General features: G+C 35.7%; 1 protein-coding gene across 2 annotated transcripts; it reads right to left on the reverse strand.

Annotated features, from left to right (window-relative positions):
• Positions 1 to 606: 606 nt before the first annotated feature.
• On the reverse strand, positions 607 to 21,523 carry LOC141543118 (Golgi-associated RAB2 interactor protein 1B-like). Of its 2 annotated transcripts, none has more exons than XM_074268001.1 (7): positions 21,204 to 21,523; positions 20,208 to 20,419; positions 17,958 to 18,216; positions 17,200 to 17,324; positions 13,059 to 13,114; positions 3,777 to 3,946; positions 607 to 1,080 (listed from the first exon to the last, which is right to left on the reverse strand). In XM_074268001.1, the coding sequence occupies exons 1-6, from the start codon at positions 21,453 to 21,455 to the stop codon at positions 3,777 to 3,779; spliced, it is 1,074 nt and encodes a 357-aa protein (XP_074124102.1). In that variant the 5' UTR covers positions 21,456 to 21,523; the 3' UTR covers positions 607 to 1,080. The 2 variants fall into 2 exon arrangements, with proteins under 2 accessions (XP_074124102.1, XP_074124103.1); XM_074268002.1 differs by having other exon boundaries at positions 20,208 to 20,392; positions 21,204 to 21,522.
• Between the last annotated feature and the right edge of the window lie 1,529 nt (positions 21,524 to 23,052).

Raw genomic sequence — 23,052 nt, forward strand, 5'->3', positions numbered from 1 at the left:
ACTGGAATGTGATGCTATCAGGAGGTGGGATCCCTGCATTAGATGGGAGATTAGAGCAGATGGCCTTTAAGACTTCTCCCAGTTTGGGGATTTTATAAACCATTTATTATTCCTTTCCACATGTTTAACTTTTCTGGGTTCAATTCAATTCAACAAATATTTATTAAGTGCCTATGATATGCAAGACACTGTATTAGGCACTGGGATACATCAAAGACCAAAACAAAAAAGCCCCTGACCTATTCGAGCTCACATTCTACCAAAGGTACATAACATGTATACAGATAAATATCATATGCATAATAATTGAGAGTGAGTGAGAGTGAGGAGGAGAGACAGAGAGACAAACAGATCGAAAGTGCATGAATTGCACTAATAGGGACCTAATAGGAATAGGTTTGTATGTAGCACCTGAAGTGTGCTTTGCAGGAAACTAAGGATTCTAGAAGTTGGAAGTGAGAGGGACTGCATTCCAAATATGACAAGCTATATCTGCTTTGTCTGCTTTCCTATCACAATGCCCATATTAAGAATGCCTTTATGACTTCTTAATTGCCCAGATTGCTTTTCCTTAGTTTTCTCATTAAAGACATAGCATCAGAGTAGTTGTGTAGCTTGGCCATTTTAGTATCATCGTTCGATTTCCATGATAATTTTTAAGAGTCTACATTGATATTCTTAGTTTTGTACTCCTTTGGGGCAGCTTTGAAATTCATCTTTTCCATTGCTGTTGAGTTCATTTCCATTGTTGTCATTTTCTTTTGAGCATTAATTAACTCTAGAGTCCATGTTTAGTTATTGCTTCTGCTGTCACCTGTCTTTTCTGCCTTCTGGTTACCAGTTGCTGTCGTTGCTGACTGACAATTGCAGTTTTCTGTTATTATTAGCTTCTGCTGTTCCTAGACATCCCAATTGGGTAACCCTGAATCCCTCCCATGGCCATCAGCCATCTTTTTGGACAGTTTCAGACTGCCTTTCCTGTTGTCAGCCATCTGATTGTTCTGCCAACCATCTCTTTTTTTCTGCTGCTGTTGAATACCTTCTGCTGCAAAATCCATTGTATGATCATGGCTGCACCTCCTAATTTAAGCAAAAAACATAGAATAAAGTGTGCATAATATGCAAATAAATATAGTAACTTAAGCGATTGAATTCTTGTTCTGGAAATTGGAGTGTGTAAATAAGAAAGGAGATAATCCTTTAAATGGATATAAAAGAGGGCCCATTTATGATGATCTGTTCTTGTCACAATTAAAAAGACCTTGAACATTTTATTATTATAGAGTGATATAAGGAAAAGAGTGCCCACATTGGAATCAGAAGTTCTGGGTTTGAGTCTTGACTTTGATTTTACTAACAGCATTTTAACCTGTCTTTCAGGCTTGACTTCTTCAAGTATTTAAAAAAAAGGATAATATGCTTTATTATATTATAAGTTACAATATAAACCTGTACTTTATAAGTTTACTGTGAGGAAAGTGCTTTATAAAACCTTAATATTCTAGATCAGAGATGAGGAACATATAAGGCCCTCGAAATCATTTGTTCAGGTAACCACAGGTGATATGTGTCAAAAACCACAGGTGATGAGACACAAATTAATTACAACAGCTTGAGTTTTAGACGTGAATAACTTTTTACGGCCAGCAAATGATGTCATAAATGTCCAAATGGGAGAGAAAAAAAAAAAAGTTCTCCACCACCTCTGAGACATGAGAATACTTTCTCTCTTTTATACAATATTGAATTGCTTTTTTTTTTTTTTTTTTTAAGCCATTCATTTATGCTAAGTATCTGGGCTCTACCATTGGTGCCACATTCTCATAGGATCATAGATATAGAGCCAGAAGGAGCTACTTAGAGATCATCTAGTCCAAACACCTCCCATTTGTCAAATGTTGAAACTAAAAGCTCATAGGGTTCAAGTGATTTGGCCAAAGTAACTCAGATAAGAGCAGGATCAGAATTCAAATTAGGGTCAAAGGATCCCAGATGTAGTTCTGGAAGAGGCCTCAAAGCTATATTGGGTTCAACCTCCCATTTTATAGATGGAGAAACCAAGACACCCAGAAAGGTTAAGTGACTTGTCTACAGTCAGCGAGATAGTAAACTTCAGAGAGATCTAAATCCAGACCCTCTCACTCCAAACCCAGCATTCTTTCCATTGAATCATAGAGTTTTCTTATTTTGAAGCATTACGAGCCATGGCCTTAAATTGAAATGACCAGATTTCAAAAAGGATCATTGAGACCTAGTCTGAACCAAGAAGACCATATGTTTTACCCAGGAACTCTCTGTACTTCTCAGACTCATACAACAGATAATTCAACAAACATTTACTATAGAACTACTCAATAAACCCTTGTCCAATAAATGAAATAATGATTAAGATATTATTTAATAAGAAGAAAAGGGAGAAGGGGGGCTGAAGCCATAAGCATCCTGCCTCTCCTTCCCCCCAGTTAGCTCAGATAGGTTATTCTTTTCCCTAATTCCCATCCAACCTAACCTCAAACCTTGATATGACTCTCCATGTATCACCATCATTATTGTTTTTTCATCTACCTCTGATTCCACTGATGTGGAGAAACTCTTCCACTTGTGCTGATCAATAACTTATCGGTGCCTGTCACCACCTGAACATGTTTCCCATGGAGAAGTTAAGAGTACCCGCTGAAGGAAATGAGACAATAGATTCTGACCCCATCCCTCCTAATTTTCTCCTCCTTTATGTGGGTTTAAAGCAGCCTTGGCTCATCAGAGTATCCCAGGTGTTCCACAGAAACTACTACTGTGAAACCTCAAGGTGTCTCTCTAGGAATCCCAAAGGACTCTATAGGTTCTCAGCAACGACACCAAGTGAAATATTTAGCAGGGAAGGTTAGGAATACTTGTTATGGGTTCTAAGACCTCAGCACTTGCTTCCTGTGACCAGATATTACAGGAGACACCCAAGGTATCATATAAGCCTTTAAAAATTTCACTATAAAAGAAAAAAACAAAACAAAACAAAAACAAACCACAATTCCAAATCTCACTATAAATGCCCAAAGAGCTATAAAAACTCTTTGACCCAGCAATTAAATTTATATCCCAAAGAGATTTTTTTAAAAAGGGAACTTATATGTCCAAAAAATATTTATAGCAGTTCTTTTTGTGGTGGCCAACAATTGGAAATTGAAGAATATCCATAATTGGGGACTGTCTAAACAAGTTATGTGATGGAATACTATTCTTCTAAAAGAAATAAGAAGCAGGATGTTTTCAGAAAAACCTAGGAAGACTTACATGAACTGACACAAAGTAAAATGAGCAGAACCAGACAGAAAACACTGTACATAGTAACAACAATATTGTATGATGATCAACTGTCAATGACTTAGCTATTCTCAACAATACAAGGATTCAAGACAATTCCCAAGAACTTGTGAAGAATTACTATCTATCTCCAGAGAAAGAACTGATAAGTATTTAAATACAGATTGGAGCTTACCGTATTTTGCTTTTTTGTGTGTGTTTTTTGTGGTCTGTATTTTCTTTGATAATACAACTAATATAGAAGTATATTTTGCATGATTGTACATGTTTCACTTATATCAAATTGCTTTCTCAATGAAGGAGAAGTAGAGGAGGGAAAGTAGAAAATTTGGAACTCAAAATTTAAACAAAGTTAACAATTGTTTTTACATATAATTAGAAAAAGAACAAAATATTTAAAGCTAAAAAAAAGCCCCCAGTCTCACTATAGCAGAACAATTTTAGTCTAGATACCTTACCTAAGGCTTTGGGCCAAAGCAACAAGTAGAGGCTGCTAGGGTGCTAAGGAGAGACAGTGACTGTGGTCCAGAGGGATTTTCTCTTTCCCACATACTGTGAGAGAAGGAGTCTCTCAAGCATACATCTCCTTCATTTCTTCGATTGCTTTCTTGGGAGGAAGATTCTTGTTCTAGATATTAAAAAACAAAATTCAATGAATTTTATTTTTAGGTTAGATCATTCAACCATACAGGTTACATCTAACTCTGTATACTTATGTCTGTATGTAAACCATGATGATCAAGTTTAAGATGTATTTTTGTTATACTAAACCCTGATGTTTAATGAATTAATCATGATGATATTTTTCATACAGATTTGTGATCGATTCCATTCATATAGAGAAATTTCCCTATGAAAACTCCCTTCCCCAATGCAGATTGGAACTTCATATGACATAGAAAGTTGTTTGGGGGACTGGAGTTAGTGACTTGCTCATAGTCATAGAGCTAGTATATCAGAGACAGAATCTGAACTCAAGTCCAACTCCTGGGTTATCACTACCTATGACATGATGCCTCTACATTGAGAAGTCCTTTATGAAGACAAAAAAAATAAAAATCAAACAATCTCAACTCTATAGAGCTTGTAAATAAATGGATGTTAGAGAAACACTTCCAGACCTCTTACTCTGTAGTTACCTCTAAATATTTAAATTTGCCATAATATGACATTCTCAATATATTCAGAACAAAGTTTGGAAAAAGGCCTGTATGGTTGCTGATGTAGAGAAGATGTTTGTATATAGTTCAACCAATATAGATTAGCAACTATTGTAGGAGTTAAACGAATGCAAAGATGGATAAGACCTCAAGCTGAGGGAATTTATAATCTAGCAATAGGAGAGATAATATATCTGTACAAGTAGCCATAATACAAAGTACTAGTAGAGATGCAAAGGATGAGAGATTGCTTCTGGCTAACGCAATGTTTTAGGAAGATTTTATGAGAAAGATGACCCCCCCACACATTTGGTTTTTAAGGACAAGGATGATTTCAAGTAAGAAGATATCCTGTGATTGAATTCAAACCACAGGAAAAAGCAGAAATAGCCAAGTCTAGAGTGCAGTCTGATGAGATAAGGCTGGAAAAGTAGGGTGGAACCAGATTATGAAGTGCCTTAAATATTCTTTAAGAATTTTGAGAGAGCTAAGATGGCAGAGTAAAGGCAGGAACTTGCCTGACCTCTCTTCTGAACTGCTCCAAATTCCTTTAACTAAAAGCAGGTCAGCAGAAAAGGTCTGGGCAACCAGAGTGAGACTCCAGTATACAGGCCCAGCTCTGGCCCCAGCTCCTGTTGGGACCCTGGCATTAGCAAGGTGAGACCTCTGAATTAGCAGCTGTGCTAGAGGCTTCTGGACCTCTCAGCCTGGGATACCAGGTAGGACTCAGAAGATCAATGGAGAGGGTCTATGGTAAAGGAGTGAGAGTCTGATATGTGGTCATAGTGCAGCCCTGGTCAGCGGAGCCCCAGAAAGCTAGATCTTATAGCCACAATGGGATGGGGTCACACCTAATAGTTCCAAGGATCTCTGAAAACAGCTGCACAAAATTCCTGAAGTTTGAAATACAGTGCATTCTCTACTCTGGAAACAGAACCCTACTTTAACAAAGAGTTATAAGCAGAGGAATAGGCTAAGAAAATGAGACAACAAAAAAAAGTTTTTGACAAATTTTTTATGATGACAAGATCAAAACACATACTCAGAAGATAAAAAAGTCAAAATTTCTATATCCAAAGACTCCAAGAAAAATAAAAATTGATTTTCTTGTGCAAACAAGAGAACTGTATGGATCTGCACACATATATTGTATCTAAAATATACTTTAACACAGTGGTCCTCAAACTTTTTTAAATAGGGGGCCAGTTCACTGTCCCTCTGTTGGAGGGCCAGACTATAGTAAAAACAAAAACTCACACTCTGTCCCAGCCCCTCAGCCCATTTGCCATAACCTATCTGGCTATCTGGCTCAAGGACCATAGTTTGAGAACCCTGCTAACATGTTTAACATGTATGAGACTGCCTGTCATCTAGGGGAGGGGGTGAAGGGAGGGAAGGGACAAGTTGGAACAGAAGTGAGTGCAAGGGATAATGTTGTAAAAAATTACCCATGCATATGTTCTGTCAATAAAAAGCTATAATAAAAAAAAAAGAAAAAAAGAAAAACAAAAATTGGGGTCAGGCCATGGAACAGCTCAAAAGAGACTTTGATAATCAAATAAGAGAGATAAAGGAAAAACTTTGGAAAGAACTGAAAGAGATGCACAAGGAAATGCAAAAGGCAAAGAGGAAAAAATGCCTTAAAAAGTAAAATTAGCCAATTGCGAAAAAAGATACAAAAACTCCCTGAGGAAAATAATTCCTTAAAAAATAGAATTGAGCAAATGGAAGCTAATGATTTCATGAGAAATCAAGATTCAATGATACAAAACCAAAAAAATAGAAAAAACATATGAAATATCTCATTGAAAAAAACAACTAACCTGGAAAATAGATCCAGGAGAGATCATTTAAAAATTGTAATCAAAGTTATGATCAAAAAAGAGGCTGGATATTATCTTTCAAGAAATTATCAAGGAAAAGTGTCCTGATATTCTAGAACCAGTGGGGAAGATAGAATTAAAAGAATCTAAGTTACCTCCTGAAAGAGATTCCAAAATGAAAACTCCCAGGAATATAGCCAAATTCCATAACTCCCAGGTTAAGGAGGAAAATTACAAGGATTCAGAAAAAAAAAAAAAAATTCAAGTATAGCTGAGTCACAGTCAAGATAACACAAGATTTAGTAGCTTTTATATTAAAACACTAGAGGGCTTGGAATAAGATATTCCAGAGAGCAATGGAGCTAGGATTGCGATCAAGAATCACCTGCTCAGCAAAACTGAACATAATCCTTCAGAAGAAAAGGTAGTCATTCAACAAAACAGAGGATTTTCAAGCACTCATGATGAAAAGCCCAGAGCTGACTAGAAATTTTGATTTTCAAATATAGGATTCAGGAGAAGCATAAGGAGGTAATCAGGAAAATGATATCATAAGGGACTTAATAAGGTTTATCCATTTATATTCCTACATGGGAAGATGATGCTTATAACATTAAAACTTTGTCATTATTATGGCAGTTAGAAGGAGTATATATAGATAGCACAGATATGAGTTGAATATAAAGGAATAATATCTTTTTTTTAATTATGAAAAAAAAAGGATTGGAGGGAATGTTCTGGGAGAAAGGGAAAGGAAGAAGTAGAATGGTGCAAATTATCTGCTGTAAAAAAAAAAAAAAAAAAAAAAAAAAAAAAAAAGGCAGGGGACAGCTAGGTGGCACAGTGGATAGAGTACCAGCCTTGAATTCAGGAGGAGCTGAGTTCTAATCCGATCTCAGATATTTAACACTTCCTCGATGTGTGACCCTGGGCAAGTCACTTAACCCCAGCCTGGGGGGGGGGGGGAAGGCAAGAAAAAGGGGAAGAGGGGGAGGAGAGTGAACCTTACTCTCATAAGAATTGGTTCAAATAGAAATAACAAATACTCAGTAAGGGCATGGAAATCTAACTTATCCTGCAGGAAAATAGGAGAATGGGATATGGAAAGGGGGTAATAAAAGAGAGGGCATATTGGGGGAAGGAATACCTCATTATTAGCAAAATATTTTTGAAGAGGGACAAAGTGAAAGGAGAGAGAATAAGTGGGGGGAAATACAATTAGCAATAGTAATTGGAAAATTTTTCAAAGCAAGTTTCCTTGATAAGGTCTCATTTCTCAAACATAGAGAGAAGTCAAATTTATAAAAAATAAGAGTCATGCCCCAATTGATAAATGATCAAAAGATATGATTTATGCCCAAAGGGCTGCAAATTCATCCATATGCATATCCTTTGACCTAACAATACTACTATCAGGCATGAATGCCAAAAGAGATTTGGAAAAAAAACCAAAACCAAAAACAAACCAAAAAGAAAACTTTAAAAAAAGGAAAATGAACTACACATACCAAAAAAAAAAAAAAAAAATCAACAGTTCTTAGGACAAAAAAAAAATCAGAAATTGAGGGGATGCTCATCAATTAAGGAATGGCTCAATAAATTGTGGTATGTGTTTGTGATAAACTATTATTGTCTATGGAAAATAATGAGCAGGATACTCTCAGAAAAACAAAAGAAAAAAACAAAAACAAAAACAAACCTGGAAAAGTCCTCCATGAATTCAAGAAAAGTGAAATATACCACATACAAAGTAAAAGCAAATTCAACTTCAGACACAACACTTTACTAACTGTGTGGCAAGTCACTTAACCCCAATTGCCTCAGTTTAAAAGAAAAAAAAAAAAATGAGTGTGTTGGTTAAGATGGCCTCTCTGGTCTCTTGTAGCTCTACATCTGTGATTCTATGATCAGTGTGAATGAACCTGAAAAGGTAGAATGGCAGGCCTTGACAACTTATTGGAGAAGAGGAACAACAAAAAAGGCAGAGATGATGTTGACTCTACAGTTTCCAGTCAGAGAAAACAAGAAACTAGAGAAGTTAGCGAAAGAAACAAGTTTCAGGATACAGATGGTGGACTCTGTTTTTAACATGGACTTGAGATATTGGAAGACTTGGAATATATTCCAGCCGTTCAGTCCCAGAGCTGATGTCTTCACTGAATTTAGAAAATTGGAAACCATAAAGCTGAGTTGAAAGAATGAGGATGGATGACTTCATTGAGGGAGAGAATATATGTTAAGAAGGTGAGATGAGTGACTCAAACTTGGGGATGCCTACATATAAGAGGTGGGAGAAGGGAAACAAAGGAGGAAGAAGCCAAAAAGATGGGAAGGGAGATTGAAAGCCAATGTCACAAAAGTCTAAAAAACAACTGATCAAATGATGTCACATGCTGTGAAAAAGTCAGTGAAGAAAGATGGAAACTGAGCAAAGGCCATTGGGTTTGGTAATTCAGAAATTACTCTTAACCTTAGAAAAGTGTCATGTGAGAGGAATGTGGGATGAAAGCCAGATTGCAAAGGGCTAGGGACCAAGTAGAAGCAGTTAAAAACACACACAGAAGTCTATATGCTTTTGGAATGGAAGTAATGTTGCTCTCTGAAAGGTTATGCCAAAAGGATGCAAAGCTTTATCAACTTGAAAAGCTTTGATTAGGGGCCAGAAAACAGATCATGTACCTAGCTAAATTCATTTTCCCCCCCAATTCTAAACTTAAATAGCAATAAAAGAAAAAGAAGAAGAAAAAAAAAAACATTTCCATACACATAGGGGGAATACAAAAAGAGGATTGTCTATGAAACTGATATTTCATACCACTTTTTGTTTAAAAATTATTCTGCAGTTTCCTTTTAAAACTGTACTGCGCTTTACTTGTCCTCACTTTCTAACATCCCTCTGTTCTCTTCTGACATTTGGGCTAGTTAAGTTTGGAGATATTCCATACTAGGTTGCCCTTGGAAAAAAATGGATTTTTGGGAGTGTGGGTGTGGGTAGGAGAGCTACATCAAGTTTCCAAGACAATATACCAATTCATAGTGGAATTGTGATCTTTCATTAGACCTAGAACTAGGATGGAGTTGTCTGGCATCATATGAACAAGTATCTCCTGCCCCTCCCCAAGCTTCCATCTCCTCCCTCCTTCCTAGGTTTCTAACATTCCCCCAGGACAATAAAGAGGCCAGGCCCTGCTGAAGTACTGAGGTGAACCATCAGATTTGCTTGATAGGCAGCCAAGTATTTGAATTGCAGCTTTGAGTGAATTTTGTGATGTTACAGGTAGATTATGGTAAACCATGATTTCCTTTTTCTCTACCTCCATTCCCACCTTGCCACCCTGTTTTGAAAACCAGGTACATTTGATTGCGCTCAGCTGCAAAAGTATTTGAGTATATCTGTCCCTGTCTGAGGGGCCCGACAGAGAGGGGAAAAGATTGAAAAGACTTTTATTTTACCAGAAATGGTTATGGCTTTTTCTTAGCAACTTTAGATGTTAATGAGGTTATAGTTTACTTTTGATTTCATTTGAATGAATTTCTTAATCTAGATTAGGAGTCCTCAAATTTTTGTTCTCTATATCTTTATACTATTAAAAATCATTAAGGATCTGTCCAAAGAGGTTTTGTTTATGTAGGTTATATTTATAAATATTTATCATATTAGAAATAAAAACTCAAAGGGTTTCAGAAACCCCCAGGACTCTATGGATCATACTTTGAGAATCACTGGTTTAGATTAATCAATTCTTTGAGGTAGAAAGGAATCATAATTTCAGTATCCAACTGAGTAAGTACTAGTTATTGTGATGTTATTTTAAAAGGAAGAAGACCTCCACACATAAAATATGTATTTTATTATCTCTTTTTGAAGTAGCAAAGAACTGAAAACCAAGTGATACATATCTATTGAGAAATGGCTAAAGAAGTGATGATATAGGAATGGAATGTAATATAATTACACTGTGAGAAATGATGACATGGACACTTCCGAGAAACCTGAGAAGATCTGTATGAATTACTAACGTAATAAACTAAAGCAAGCAGAAACCAAGATAGCGATTGATATAACATTATGAAGAAAAAACAACTATAGAGATTTGAGAACTCTAATCAATGCAATGTCCAACTACATTATTCCAGAGCACTGATGATGAAGCATGTTACCTAGAGATGTAGGAGGGGAGGAAAGGAGAAGGGAGGGGAAAAGATACACATTTTTGGATATAGTTAATGTGGAAATTTGTTTTGCTTAATTATTTGGTATGCTATTGTATTTCTTTTCTTCCTTCCACTTCTTCCCCTTGGCCAATGAGAGGATAGTGCTGGGGAAGAAGGGGAAAAAAAGGAAGCAGGAAGAAGAGGAAAGAAGAGAAGAAAAGAAAAGAAAGTAGTTATTTAGGATTTTTTTTTAAATGAAAAGAAGAAAATATAAGAAAGGCAAAAAAAGAATAGACCTGCAGGATATCTTTGAAAGCTTAAGGTTGAACTTTAAAAAAAAGAAAAGTAAAATAAATTGTACATAATAAAGATCTGTAGTTTCATGTATAATTATTTTTATGTGTATATGTAAATATTAATTTTATTTAGTGCTTAAGCTCAGAATAAAAATAAAATTTTTACTATATGCCAAACAGATTTTAAGAGGGAAAGGATTAATATATTTAAAAAGTACTTATAGCTTTTTGATAGTAGCAAAAAAATTGTAAACTGAGGAGATGCTCATTAATTGACTTCTGATAATATAAATATGATGAACAATTTTGTGCTCTAAGAAATTATAAGTGGCATGGTTTCAGAAAATTTTGGAAAGACTTGTTTAAACTGATATAAAGTGAAATGGACAGAATCAAAAGAGCAATTTATATAATAACAACAATATTGTAAAAATAATCATATCTGAAAAACTTTGGAATTTTCAATACAATGACTGATCATAATTCTAATGAAATATGCTACCTACATTTAGATAGAAAAATTAAGGTAGAAGCATATTGTCTTTTCTTTCATTTCTTTTTTATGAACATGACTAATGCAGGAATTTGTTTTGCATAATTATACATATTTATAATTTTTTCTTTTTTATTTTTCTTGCCTTCTCAGTGGGTAAGGTAGGGCTTGTTTTTAAAAATAATTTTTTAAAAATCTTATTTGAGAGCTAATCCATTCCCCTAGATTTTAAATTGTAACTAGTAAATATATAAAAAGAGTAAATATATATATATATAAAAGAAAGAAGTATCTTCTGAGCGCTTTCAGTTTGTAGGGAACTGGTGGTGTTCATTATTCCAACGACATACCCCCATGTTCCTGGAAGTAACTGTCTGCGCTCCTCTAGTACCATATCCTAGTTCCCTATAAATAGTTCTCTTTGATGTGTTTTTGTTTCTCCTTCAAGGTTCAATCATGGACCCTCTTTTCTTTTTAATCTATACTCTCTTCCTAGGTGATCTAGTACTCTCCTATAGATTAGATTAAATTCTCTATACAGATGATTTCCAACTCTATAAATCCAGACCCAATCTCCATCCTATAGTCCTGCATTAACAACTCCCTTTTGGATTTTGAGTTGGATGTCCCATAAGGATCTCAAACTCAATATTTCAAAAGAGAACTTGTTATTTCTCCCATTTTCTGTCCCACCCACCTTCTCAATTTATTTTTTCTTCCCTTTCTTGTATTCCTAAATAATAGTGCTTCTTCTCATGAGATTACACCTTTCAGCATACATATCTAGTATATACTTTGATGTCTATATGCTGTCTTCCTATCAGAATACGAGTTCCTTGAAGTCAGGCCTGACTTTTTTCTTTTCTATTTACAATATTTAGCACAGTGTACGACACATTATAAATACTGAATGCTTGTTGATTGTGTCCATGAATGTCATCTACATACAAAGGATTTCTTCTACACATAGAAAATAAGGTGATCTTTGTGCTAAGGTCTTTTGACTTTATAGAGCCCAAAATCTTGGATATAGAGTCAGAGGACTGAAGTTCAAATCTTAGGCTTATGTCTTATTTGATATATGATCTTGGACAATTCACTTAATGTTTTTGAGCCTCAGTCTTCTCTTTTATAAGCTAAGAAAAAGCTGATCTGTGGACAGAGATGGGTGGATGCATAATGAGTTGAAAAAATACTATGTTGGCATTTTTTTTTCTTTGTACTATCATTTGCTTATTCTAGGCTTGTCTCCAGCGATTAAATCTAGGTGGGGACAAGGTCTGGAGGCATTCCAGACACAACAGAAGGGCAAGATCTAAATTGGTAGCAATTATTAGGTGGACCTCAATCCCTGAAATACCATATTTGGGATTTCCTTAAGTAAAGCCAACCCCATAAATCAAAGTTGTCATAGAATTAAATTATCTTCTTGGTTTCTAGCTGATGATTCCAAAGCTTGATTCTTTATCTTTAAGCACTTATTGAAATCAGGGGAATACAAAGGAGAGTGAGAGGTTAAAGAACACTCCAAATCCTTAAACCTGAAAGATTAAAAGGAGAGTCATTGAGCCCTTGACAAAAATCTTAAAAATCAGGAAGGGAAGCTAGTTGGTAGATTCTCAAAACCAAAAGAGAGAAGGGAGGTGAGGGAGGGGGGAAGGGAGAGGGATAGAGAGAGGAAAAGGGAAAGGGAGAGAGGAAGAAAGGAAGAGGAAGAGAAAGGGAGAGGAAGAGAAGGAGAGAGAAAAGACTGAGAGAGACAGAGAATCAAGAGACACACAGAGAGAGGGGTGTGTCATGCATTCTGCTTTACCTGAGTTGCTTGTCCGGACATTTCTGATGACTTCTGTGATGCTGACATCATTGGTTCTGATGATCCAGAAAGTATTGGCAGGATCAAGAAAAAAGACAAAAGGAAAAGGAAAAAGCATTGAAATCTTATTTCAAGCCTGGCTTCCAATAGTGTTCTTCCAAGTGCAAATGTCTTAGACACAGATATAAATGGAAATAGCTATATTGGTGAATATGACCTACTTTAAAATGACAAGAAAAGTGAGAAAGCCAGGGGAGAGGGACAGAAAAAAGCTTAAGTTCTGTCTTTGCTGAGAAGGGAGTAGGTACTTCTCCATCTGTTCACATTCCATGGAAGTGGAAGAATTTATTCATTTTATCTGTTGTAAATTGCATATATCCCAAATGTAAAAACAGTCTTGATTGCCATCAAGCTAGTGCCTACCTCTCCATGGAAAGAAAACAACAACATAGGATCTCAGCGAAATTAAATTTTTTAAATACAAATTTTTATTCATGTTTTGTTGATGCTTCTTGAACCACATCATTTCTAGATATATGCACTTCCCTTCTTACTCATTTCATAAGTCTTTCTTTAGGAGAAAGTGAATTGTCAAGCAAAACTAATCAATATAGCAACTACATTGTATGCAAGGTTCTGCACCCAGAGGTCTCATCTTTCCAGGAAAAAGAAGGAAATCCATTTCCTTATTTTTATTCTGGGACTGAAATTGTTCATTATTAATTTTTAAGACTATTTAATCTATATTATGTGTTAGCCACATTAATATTATTTTAGATGCATATCCACATATGTATAAATGTAGGCATATATAGATATATATGGATATGGATATATGTAGTGTGAGTATGTGTGGGTGAGTGTATATGTATGCTTGTATGTATATATATATATATATATATATATATATATATATATATATATATATATATATATATATATATATATATATATATATACCTATGCTTAATTGTAGCCTGCTTGGGAAAGGTAAGGGGGGGGGGAATGAAAGAGGAAAAAAAGAATAAAGTAAAAAGTATACAGCAGAGAACAAAATAATAACCTATAAGGAAACAAAGATGGACCCATGAATATAATCTATTTTATCATTATATATGCTTTCTTGAAATGGAAATTTATTGTTATATATTTTGACTCCTCCCTGATGTTCTTCTGGACATGTGATATTTTTTTCTCTCTTTTCTTTCGGTTTTTCTATTTTGTTTTTTTCTTATTTCATATTTAGTTTTAAATAAATAAGTTTATAAAAATTCAGAATGATCTACTTAGTTTTTAAAAACCAATTAAAATTTCAAAGATGGGAGACCATGGACATGGAATAGTATATATGCTTTGGATCTATTGTTGAGGGGGGTTTTTTTGTTTGTTTTTGTTAGAATGCTTTATCCTTTCTTTTTAAAATTTATTTTTATAAGGAATGACTAGATTGGGTAATAGAAGAGATAGAGTTAGGATTTTAAAATCATTGTGACATAACTACAAAAAAAATGTCAATTAAAAATTTAAATAAAATTTTAAGTTAAAGAAAAAAGCTCTATCAGCCTATTTATACCAAAATATTATGCTAGTTCTTTTAGTGATATCAAAAGAATTGGAAATTAAGGGAATGCTCATCAGTTGGGGAATGGCTAAACAATTTGTAGTATATGATTATGATGCTATTATCGTGCTATAAGAAATGATGAGCAGGATGATTTCAGAAAGACCTGGAAAGGCTTACATGAACTGATGCAAAGTAAAATCAACAGAACTAGGAGAACATTGTACGTAACAGATCAAACCTAAGTCTTTTAGTTCTAAGCTTAATGCTTTTTTCACTATGCCAGAATAACAGATAAAGAAAAAAACATAGGTCTTTTAAATTTCTTTCACATGACTAATGTACAAACATATTTTACAAAATTACACATGTTTAATTTATATCAATGATTATCTTCTCAGAGGGGAGAGAAGGGAGGAAGAGAATTTGAAGCTCAAAATTTAAAAAAAAATTATGTTAAAATTTAAAATATCTCTTCCTTGAAGAAACGATTTGAAAAACAAATTTTAATTTGTTTTTATTTCTACTTTTTTTTATTATTATAGCTTTTTATTTACAAGATATATGCATAGGTAATTTTTCAGCATTGACAATTGCAAAATCTTTTGTTCCAATTTTTCCCCTCCTTCCCTTCACCCCTTCCCCCAGATGGCAGGCTGACCAATACATGTTAAATACGTTAAAGTATAAGTTAAATACAATATGTGAATACATGTCCATATGATTATTTTGCTGTACAAAAAGAATCGGACTTTGAAATAGTGTACAATTAACCTATGAAGGAAATCAAAAATGCAAGCAGACAAAAATAGAGGGATTTGGAATTCTATGTAGTGGTTCATAGTCATCTCCCAGAGTTTTTTCACTGAGTGTAGCTGATTCAGTTCATTCCTGCTCTATTAGAACTGATTTGGTTCATCTCATTGTTGGAGATGGCCACATCCATCAGAATTGATAATCATATAGTATTGTTGTTGAAGTATATAATGATCTCCTGGTCCTGCTCATTTCACTCAGCATCAGTTCATGTAAGTCTCTCCAGGCCTCTCTATATTCATCCTGCTGGTCATTTCTTACAGAGCAATAATATTCCATAACCTTCATATACCACAATTTACCCAACCATTCTCCAATTGATGGACATCCTTCATTTTCCAGTTTCTAGCCACTACAAAAAGGGCTGCCACAAACATTTTGGCATCTTTAGTATTTCTTTGGGATATAAGCCCAGTAGTAGCACTGCTGGGTCAAAGGGTATACACAGTTTAATAATTTTTTGAGCATAGTTCCAAATTATTCTCCAGAATGGCTGGATGTATTTACAATTCCACCAACAATGTATCAGTGTCCCTTTCCCACATCCCCTCCAACATCCTGCATTATCTTTCCCTGTCATTCTAGCCAATCTGACAAGTGTGTAATGGTATCTCAAGAGTTGTCTTAATTTGCATTTCTCTGATTAATGAATTGGAGCATCTTTTCATGTGGCTACAAATAGTTTCAATTTCTTCATCTGATAGACAGAATCAGCTACATCCAGAAAAGGAATACTCGGAAATGAGTGTAAACTGTGAGCATTTTTTGTTTGTTTGTTTTTCTTCCCAGATTATTTTTACCTTCCAAATATAATTCTTCCTTTGCAACAACAACAACAACAAAATTCGGTTCTGCACATATATATTGTACCTAGTATATACTATAAGATATTTAGTATGTATGGGAATGCCTGCCATCTAGGGGAGGGGATGGAGGGAAGGAGGGGAAAACCTTGGAACAGAAGGGAGTACAAGGGATAATGTTCTAAAAAAAAAAAAAAAAAAAATTACCTATGCATATGTACTGTCAAAAAATGTTATAATTATAAAAATAAAACAAAACAAAACAAAACAAAAAATTTCTTCAGCTGAGAAGTGTCTGTTCATATCCTTCGACCATTTATCGGCCATTTAAATTAGAGTCAATTCTCTATATATTTTGGAAATGAGGCCTTTATCAGAACCTTTAACTGTAAAAATATTTTCCCAATTTATTGCTTCCCTTCTAATCTTGTCTGCATTAGTTTTGTTTGTACGAAAAACTTTTCAATTTGATATAATCAAAATTTTCTATTTTGTGATCAATAATGATCTCTTAGTTCTTTCATCACAGATTCCTTCCTCCTTCACAGGTCTGAGAGGTAAACTATCTTATGTTCTTCTAATTTATTTATAATCTCATTCTTTATGCCTAGGTCATGAACTGATTTTGACCTTATCTTGGTGTACAGTGTTAAATGTGGGTCAATGCCTAGTTTTAATTTAGTTTAATATTTTTCCCAGTTATATGTAAAATAATTTTTAACATTTGTTTTGAAAACTTTGAGTTCCAGATTCTCTCCTTCCTCCCCCCCCCCCCCATCAAACTGACTCAAGTCTCTGGATTTTTAAGTTAAATTGCCCATTGCAAGACCAGAAAAAGGTGATTCACAGAGAACAAGGACATATGACAACATGTCATGGGGAGTAGTTGGAATTGACCTCAATAGTCCTATGGCGCTACTGTCTGCCTGTGAGAAAAGAATGGCAGGTGTGATGAACTTACTTAGCTGCTTTCTTGTGCTTTCTTAAGTTTGCTGTACGCTTTGAAGAGGCTTCAGATACACCCTGGGCCATAAGGAGAGTCAGGCTCTCACTTGGTCCAGCAGGTAGTGGTCTGTTAATTTCAACCTGGAAAGAGAGAGATTATATAATAAAGTTGCTAGGCTGACACTCTCTTTGGTTTGAAAGGGATCCCTGTTGCCTTTTTGCCATATTATGGAGCCCCCAGTCATGAGGAAATACTATTTCCCTAATTAATTACTATGGACCCCAAAATATGCTCCATGAAGTGGCCGTGCTAGTAGTTCACTTAGAATTTGGAGACCCTGTTTATTTCTCACACTTCAGGCCTGGATTCCTACCCATTAAATATATTGTTTCCACTCTATTTTTATTGCATTGGATAAAGTTTTATCCTTTCTGTTCTTGTGAGTAGAATGACTTCTGTTTCTTTCAGGGAAAAAACCAACCCCATATTTAGATAAATCTCAGGGTACAAAGAGATTTCTTCAGTTGTATAGTGACTCTTGATTGTCGACCTGCATTAGATCCTCACATTTGTAACCATCAAAAACAAACAACAACAACAAAAAATTGGGAAAGGCTGTGTGCAGACTGAACAATCTAAACAGTTCTCTGCAATGGTCTCTCTCTAGAGGGTTAGAATGGATGACCTCTGAGCTCTTTGCAGCCTCTATTTCCTTGATCTTATGATTTTATTCTTGCTAGTTTGAAGATTAGGAGCCTAGAGAGTCCACTTACTGTTTCTGGGGCATTTCCAGCAAGTTTGCCTGGAGCCTTAGGCACCAGGCAGTGGGTAACATGAATTCTCGGGTCTTTAGTGGTTATGGACAGTCCCCTTTCCAGAATATAAAGCAGGCGGACCCAGAACTGGAACACAACCTCAGGATGGTCCAAGTGGAGTTTTAGGTAGTAAATTTTTTCAGCGACTGTCCGGACCCTGAGGATTCTCTGGGACCAGTCATAAACTTGGAGTTCCACAAACTTCAGTGGGAGAATTCTGGGGATACAAGAGAAGAGGCAAAATGAAAACTCTTCCATAGTAGAACTTATCCTTTTTGATAGGACCGTATCCCCAGTCAGCAGAATCAGTAGCACAATAGGGAATTTCTCCATGAAATCCCATAAAGTGATCCTCCAAAAGAAAGCTGTAGGTAACAAAAGGGCAAAAATGGATAAGGGGAAGGAAGAGAAATGATTTAAAAGGGGCGAATGAAGGGAGAAGGGAAAGGGAAAAAGAAAATGTGGGAGGTAAAAGGGAAAAAGAAAATGTTGGAGGTAAAAGAGAGGGAAGAAAATATGAGAAGAGAAAAAAGGGAAAGAAGAGTGAAAAAAAAAAGATCTGAGAGAGAGATAGATGAATATATAGACCCAGGTAGATAAGATAATTAATAGAGAGGGGAATCAGGAAAATGAGGATTCTGGGGCATAAGCAATGTCAGATGAAGCTTGGCTAGGAAGGCTCAGGACCAGGAATTTAGTTAAGCAGGAAACTCTTCAGTAACAGTTTTGGGCAGACAAATCTAGTTGGGTTATACTGAAGAAAGGAAGGAGCAATAGGCAATTATACAGATTTAGCTAGATCCATAGGGTCCAGATCTAGAAATTAAGGGTCAATATGAATAACACTGGGCCACCGGGTTAGTGAAGTTTGATGCTAGATTAGAGGCTCTCTACTTTCTGTCAGATTTTATGTAGCTTGCTGGGAGCTCTAATTCCACAAACTTCATTGTAGCCAGAATGTTACAGATTTCCTGGGAGAAGAGGGATAATCCAGGCTTCCAGGAAAGCAGGGACAGTCATGCTAGGATTACCCTACAGGAAGGGAATCAAAGGAGAAAAATAGAAGACAAAGTAATATTGGACTTTTCCACTATTATTATCTCCTCCACATCCCTCTTAACCAAACAAAATAGTTGGGATTCCAGTAAAGGTTATTCTTCCCTCCTTTCAATCCCAAATTGTTCCTCCTCACTAGTGAGATGCAGAGGCATGGACTGATGAATATGGAAGTAGAACCTAATAATGCAATTCATTTAATCCATAGTTATAACCCACTTTTCTCTAATTTCCTACTTCCTCTTGTCTTCCTGGCTTTCTTCAGGTCTCCACTAAACCTTTATTTTCTGCTAGAAGACTTTCCTGGTTTAGCTTAATAATTATACCTTCCTTCTGAAATTACTCCAATTTAACCTATATATATAACTTGTTTGTTCATAATTGTATATTGTCTTCCTCATTAGATTGTAATTTCCTTGAAAACAGTTACTGTCTTTGACCTTTCTTTATAGTCCTAGCACTTAAAACAATGAACAATTTTATTTTATTTTTTAAGGTAAATTTTAGGACTGGAAAGAAAGATTATAATTTGCCTAAGTTAGCCCCCTCATCTTACCAATGAGTACATAAACCCAGAGGCACTTTTTCAAGGTCCATTTCATTTCCATTATATCTCATGTTAACGAAGGAAAAATTTCTTATAATTGAAGTCAATATCTAATTCCTATATTATTTTCTCTCTCTCTCCAGGTGGTCTGTCTTCATATCCCTGGTCCTTTTCATCATTCACCAAGTCTTTTTTTTTCCCTCTTACCTTGTAAAATGAGGGAATTTGACTATATGATTTCTAAATTGTCTTAAAATTCTGACATTGTAAGTCTAACCTATTGGACTCAGAAATCAGTACAGCTTCTGAAGATCTTCTATGTTTTTTCTTTATCTGTGTTTCTGGCATGGTGGAAAAAGCATTAGGCTTAGAACTAAAAGATTTAGGTTCAAATTCTAGTGTGGCCAAGTCCTGGTCAATATCTTGGGGAAATCACTTAAGCTCCCAGAGGCCTGAGTTTCCCCAAATATAAACTGAAAGATTTGATCTTTAATGTCTTTCCCATATCTAACATTCTGTGACTGCAATTCAATTTTAAGGCATACTTCCTCTCAGGCACTAAGTGGTATCCTCTTTCATTCTTTGACCCTCATTAATTTTCTTACCTTTTGAGGGTGATAGTTGGTGCTTCTATTGGACTGATCCATTTTGGAGATTGCCCTTTGGGCCATTTAACTTTGGCCATCAGAAGGATGTTGGGAAGAGGCAAGCAAGCCACTGATGAGGTCACACCAAGAGCCATAGTTGTAGATGCATCATAGATGTTTTTCCAATTCTTGAACTTTGAGACCTGAAAAGCAGCCCCAAGGACATGGATCTAGGCATGTAATAAGAAGGGGTAGAAGGCACTTTCAATCATTCTATTTAACTCCTCAAGAAAATTTCAGTCCCAAAGTATTTCCTCAACCATCTAACCTACTTCTGACTTATAATTGTTTAATTTGTCCATAAAAGTGTTCTTAATCATTTTTGTGTCATGGATCCCTTTAGCAGTCTGGTGAACCTAAGAATTTTTTCTCTGAATCATATTTTTAAATGCTTAAAATGAAATACAGAGGATTACACAAAGGAAACCAAACTTGTGTGAAAATAAAGATATATTTCCCCCCCCATCCAAATGGGATGCCATGGACCCCAGATTAAGACTCTTAGAACCCTGGTTTAGACTATTCAAAGGTAGGTACATGGTTCTTTTAACTGCAGGACTCATCATTTTTATGAAATTTCATATTCAATCTGAAATATTATAAAACCAAAGATTTGTGATTTGGGTAATGATTTTAGTTTGGTCTTATCATACCAGTCATATTTTGTGCTAATGCTTTAGGGTTGGAGGTCAAGTTCCAGTCTGATCAATCTCCAGGGACCTCTACCTGAAAGTTCATACTCAATGCCTTATATAGCGGAACTCCCAGATGACACCATTATCCTGCATATACCAACAAAGGGGGACTTGGGATCTAACCCCTTGGGTTTTTGGGGGGTTCTCAGTCCCCTTTTTCCCAGGGATTTCAAGGCTCACTTAAGTGTTTTAGGTAGCTCCTAGATATAAAAGTTGAGAGTGGGGAAAAGAATTTGTTTGAATTGTTAGATAAGGATACCTGGATGAAGTTGCTTTCAAAGACAGCTGAGTTGGGAAACAAGTTAAACTCTGGAGAATGAAGCAGTTTGCAAAGTAGCCCCTCTTCTACCCCAAGTCCCACTCCAGGGTCTGGTTCTTTAACTGCAGGTGGGAGTCCCCTAATGACCATTGTTGCATCAGGGGAATGGTAGTCTTGATAGTATCTTGGGATATCCAGTGTTTTCTTTGACGTCCACTGGGGTCTTTCACTTAAAGGAGTTGATGGTAACATGTTTCTCTGTAGAGTCAAGGGGCCAATTGTAAGTTCCTGATCTGACACTCCCTCTTCCACTTGTCTAGAATTTGCTCATCAAGGCCCAGGAAATTCTGTCAGCTCACAATGGATGACATCACGGAGACAGTGAGCATATAGTGTAGGGGGAAAGAGTATTGATGGACTTGATAGTCAAAAAACCTGTATTCACGTCCAAATCTGAAAGCTGATAGACAGTGTGACCATGGTCAATTCACTTAATCTCTCTGAACCTCAGTTTCTTCATCTGTAAAATGGGACTTAAAATATTTACAGTAACAATCTGAGAATCATGAATAAAATACTTTGTAAATCTTAACATTCTATATAATTATGAGCTATTGTGATAATTAAAAACCTTGCTGCTTTCATAGGAAAGATAAAGAAGGAGGTTCTTTCTTCCTCATATACTATTTTCTAATCTATCTGAATTTTAAATACTTTAGACTTACTATGGATATGAGCAGAATTGACCTTCCTACATAGGATATTGTGGACAATGTAGTGAGCCACTGTGCAACACTGCAAGACAAAATCTACCAGTCACTGAGGCAGAGATAGATCATTATACTGGGGTAGTGAGTTCACAATTTATTGGTCATCCCTACTCTGACACTAGCCAGGAAAAGTGGCCCTCAATATGCCAGCTAGCCCACAGAAGCAGCACTATCTTAGGTAACATCCATCAAGCCATCTTAGGTAACATCCACCAAAACAAAAACAGAAACAAAGCTGATAATTTTCCTCTAGTCTTTGCCCCTCTCTATGATATATACACACAGGCATAATTTCATCCAAATTCTCCCATTCCTCAGATCTCCATGCCTGAAAATATCCACACATATTGATATTTGGGCAAAAGCCTCAGCTGCCCATTGACCCATATACTGACATCAGAAGGAAGGCAAGATTTTGAAATTTATGACCAGCATGTCATATTAGGAACCCAACAGAAAGAAAAGCTTAAGATACAAGATCACAGAATGATACTGGGAGCAGTATGAGCAGTATGATGTTTGGGCTCACTATCAGGAAGGAACTCCAGCAAGGGGATAAAGTCCAACTGTGAAAGTCTGATGAGACTAGAAAATACAGAGTAGCAAATAATCAGAGAGGTTATGCCATACCAAATTGTTGGTAGACTAGATCAGTCTATGCTAATCTACGTAATCCCAGAGAAAAAATGTAATTTGCTTTTCTCTAAGTAAGATCATATAAAAACAACGCATTGTCATCATTTGTTGTCTAGAGGACAGCTAATTGGGCTCCTTTGGCAAAGCACAAGAGTGGGTGTGCATATATCCCACAAAAGCCCTGTTGAAGAAAACACATATAGTCAATTGTATTCCAGATCAGGATTCTAATGAAGCAGAGAAGAACAACAACAAAAGTTTGGATATTTTTCTTAAGTTACATTAGGAAAAAAGTGTCACAAAAGTATAGAAAGACCATTACCTAGGATGAATGGGATGATGATAACAAACAAAAATAGAAAGCGGAGCTTTTTTGGTTCTCATTTTATTTGTTTTCTCTGCAAAGAAGAATGACCTTTATACTGTAATAACAGACAAAAATG

This window comes from Sminthopsis crassicaudata, chromosome 5 (assembly GCF_048593235.1).
Source record: "Sminthopsis crassicaudata isolate SCR6 chromosome 5, ASM4859323v1, whole genome shotgun sequence".
Lineage (NCBI taxonomy): Eukaryota > Metazoa > Chordata > Mammalia > Dasyuromorphia > Dasyuridae > Sminthopsis > Sminthopsis crassicaudata.

Coding starts and splice junctions, on each gene's coding strand:
- LOC141543118 (XM_074268001.1), bottom strand. CDS start 21,455: ATGTTACCATCAACTCCTTTAAGTGAAAGACCCCAGTGGACGTCAAAG. Junction 20,420..21,203: donor TTGAAAGCAACTTCATCCAG/GTATCCTTATCT, acceptor TTACATGCCTAG/ATCCATGTCCTTGGGGCTGC. Junction 13,115..17,199: donor AAGCACAAGAAAGCAGCTAA/GTAAGTTCATCA, acceptor CTGGATCATCAG/AACCAATGATGTCAGCATCA.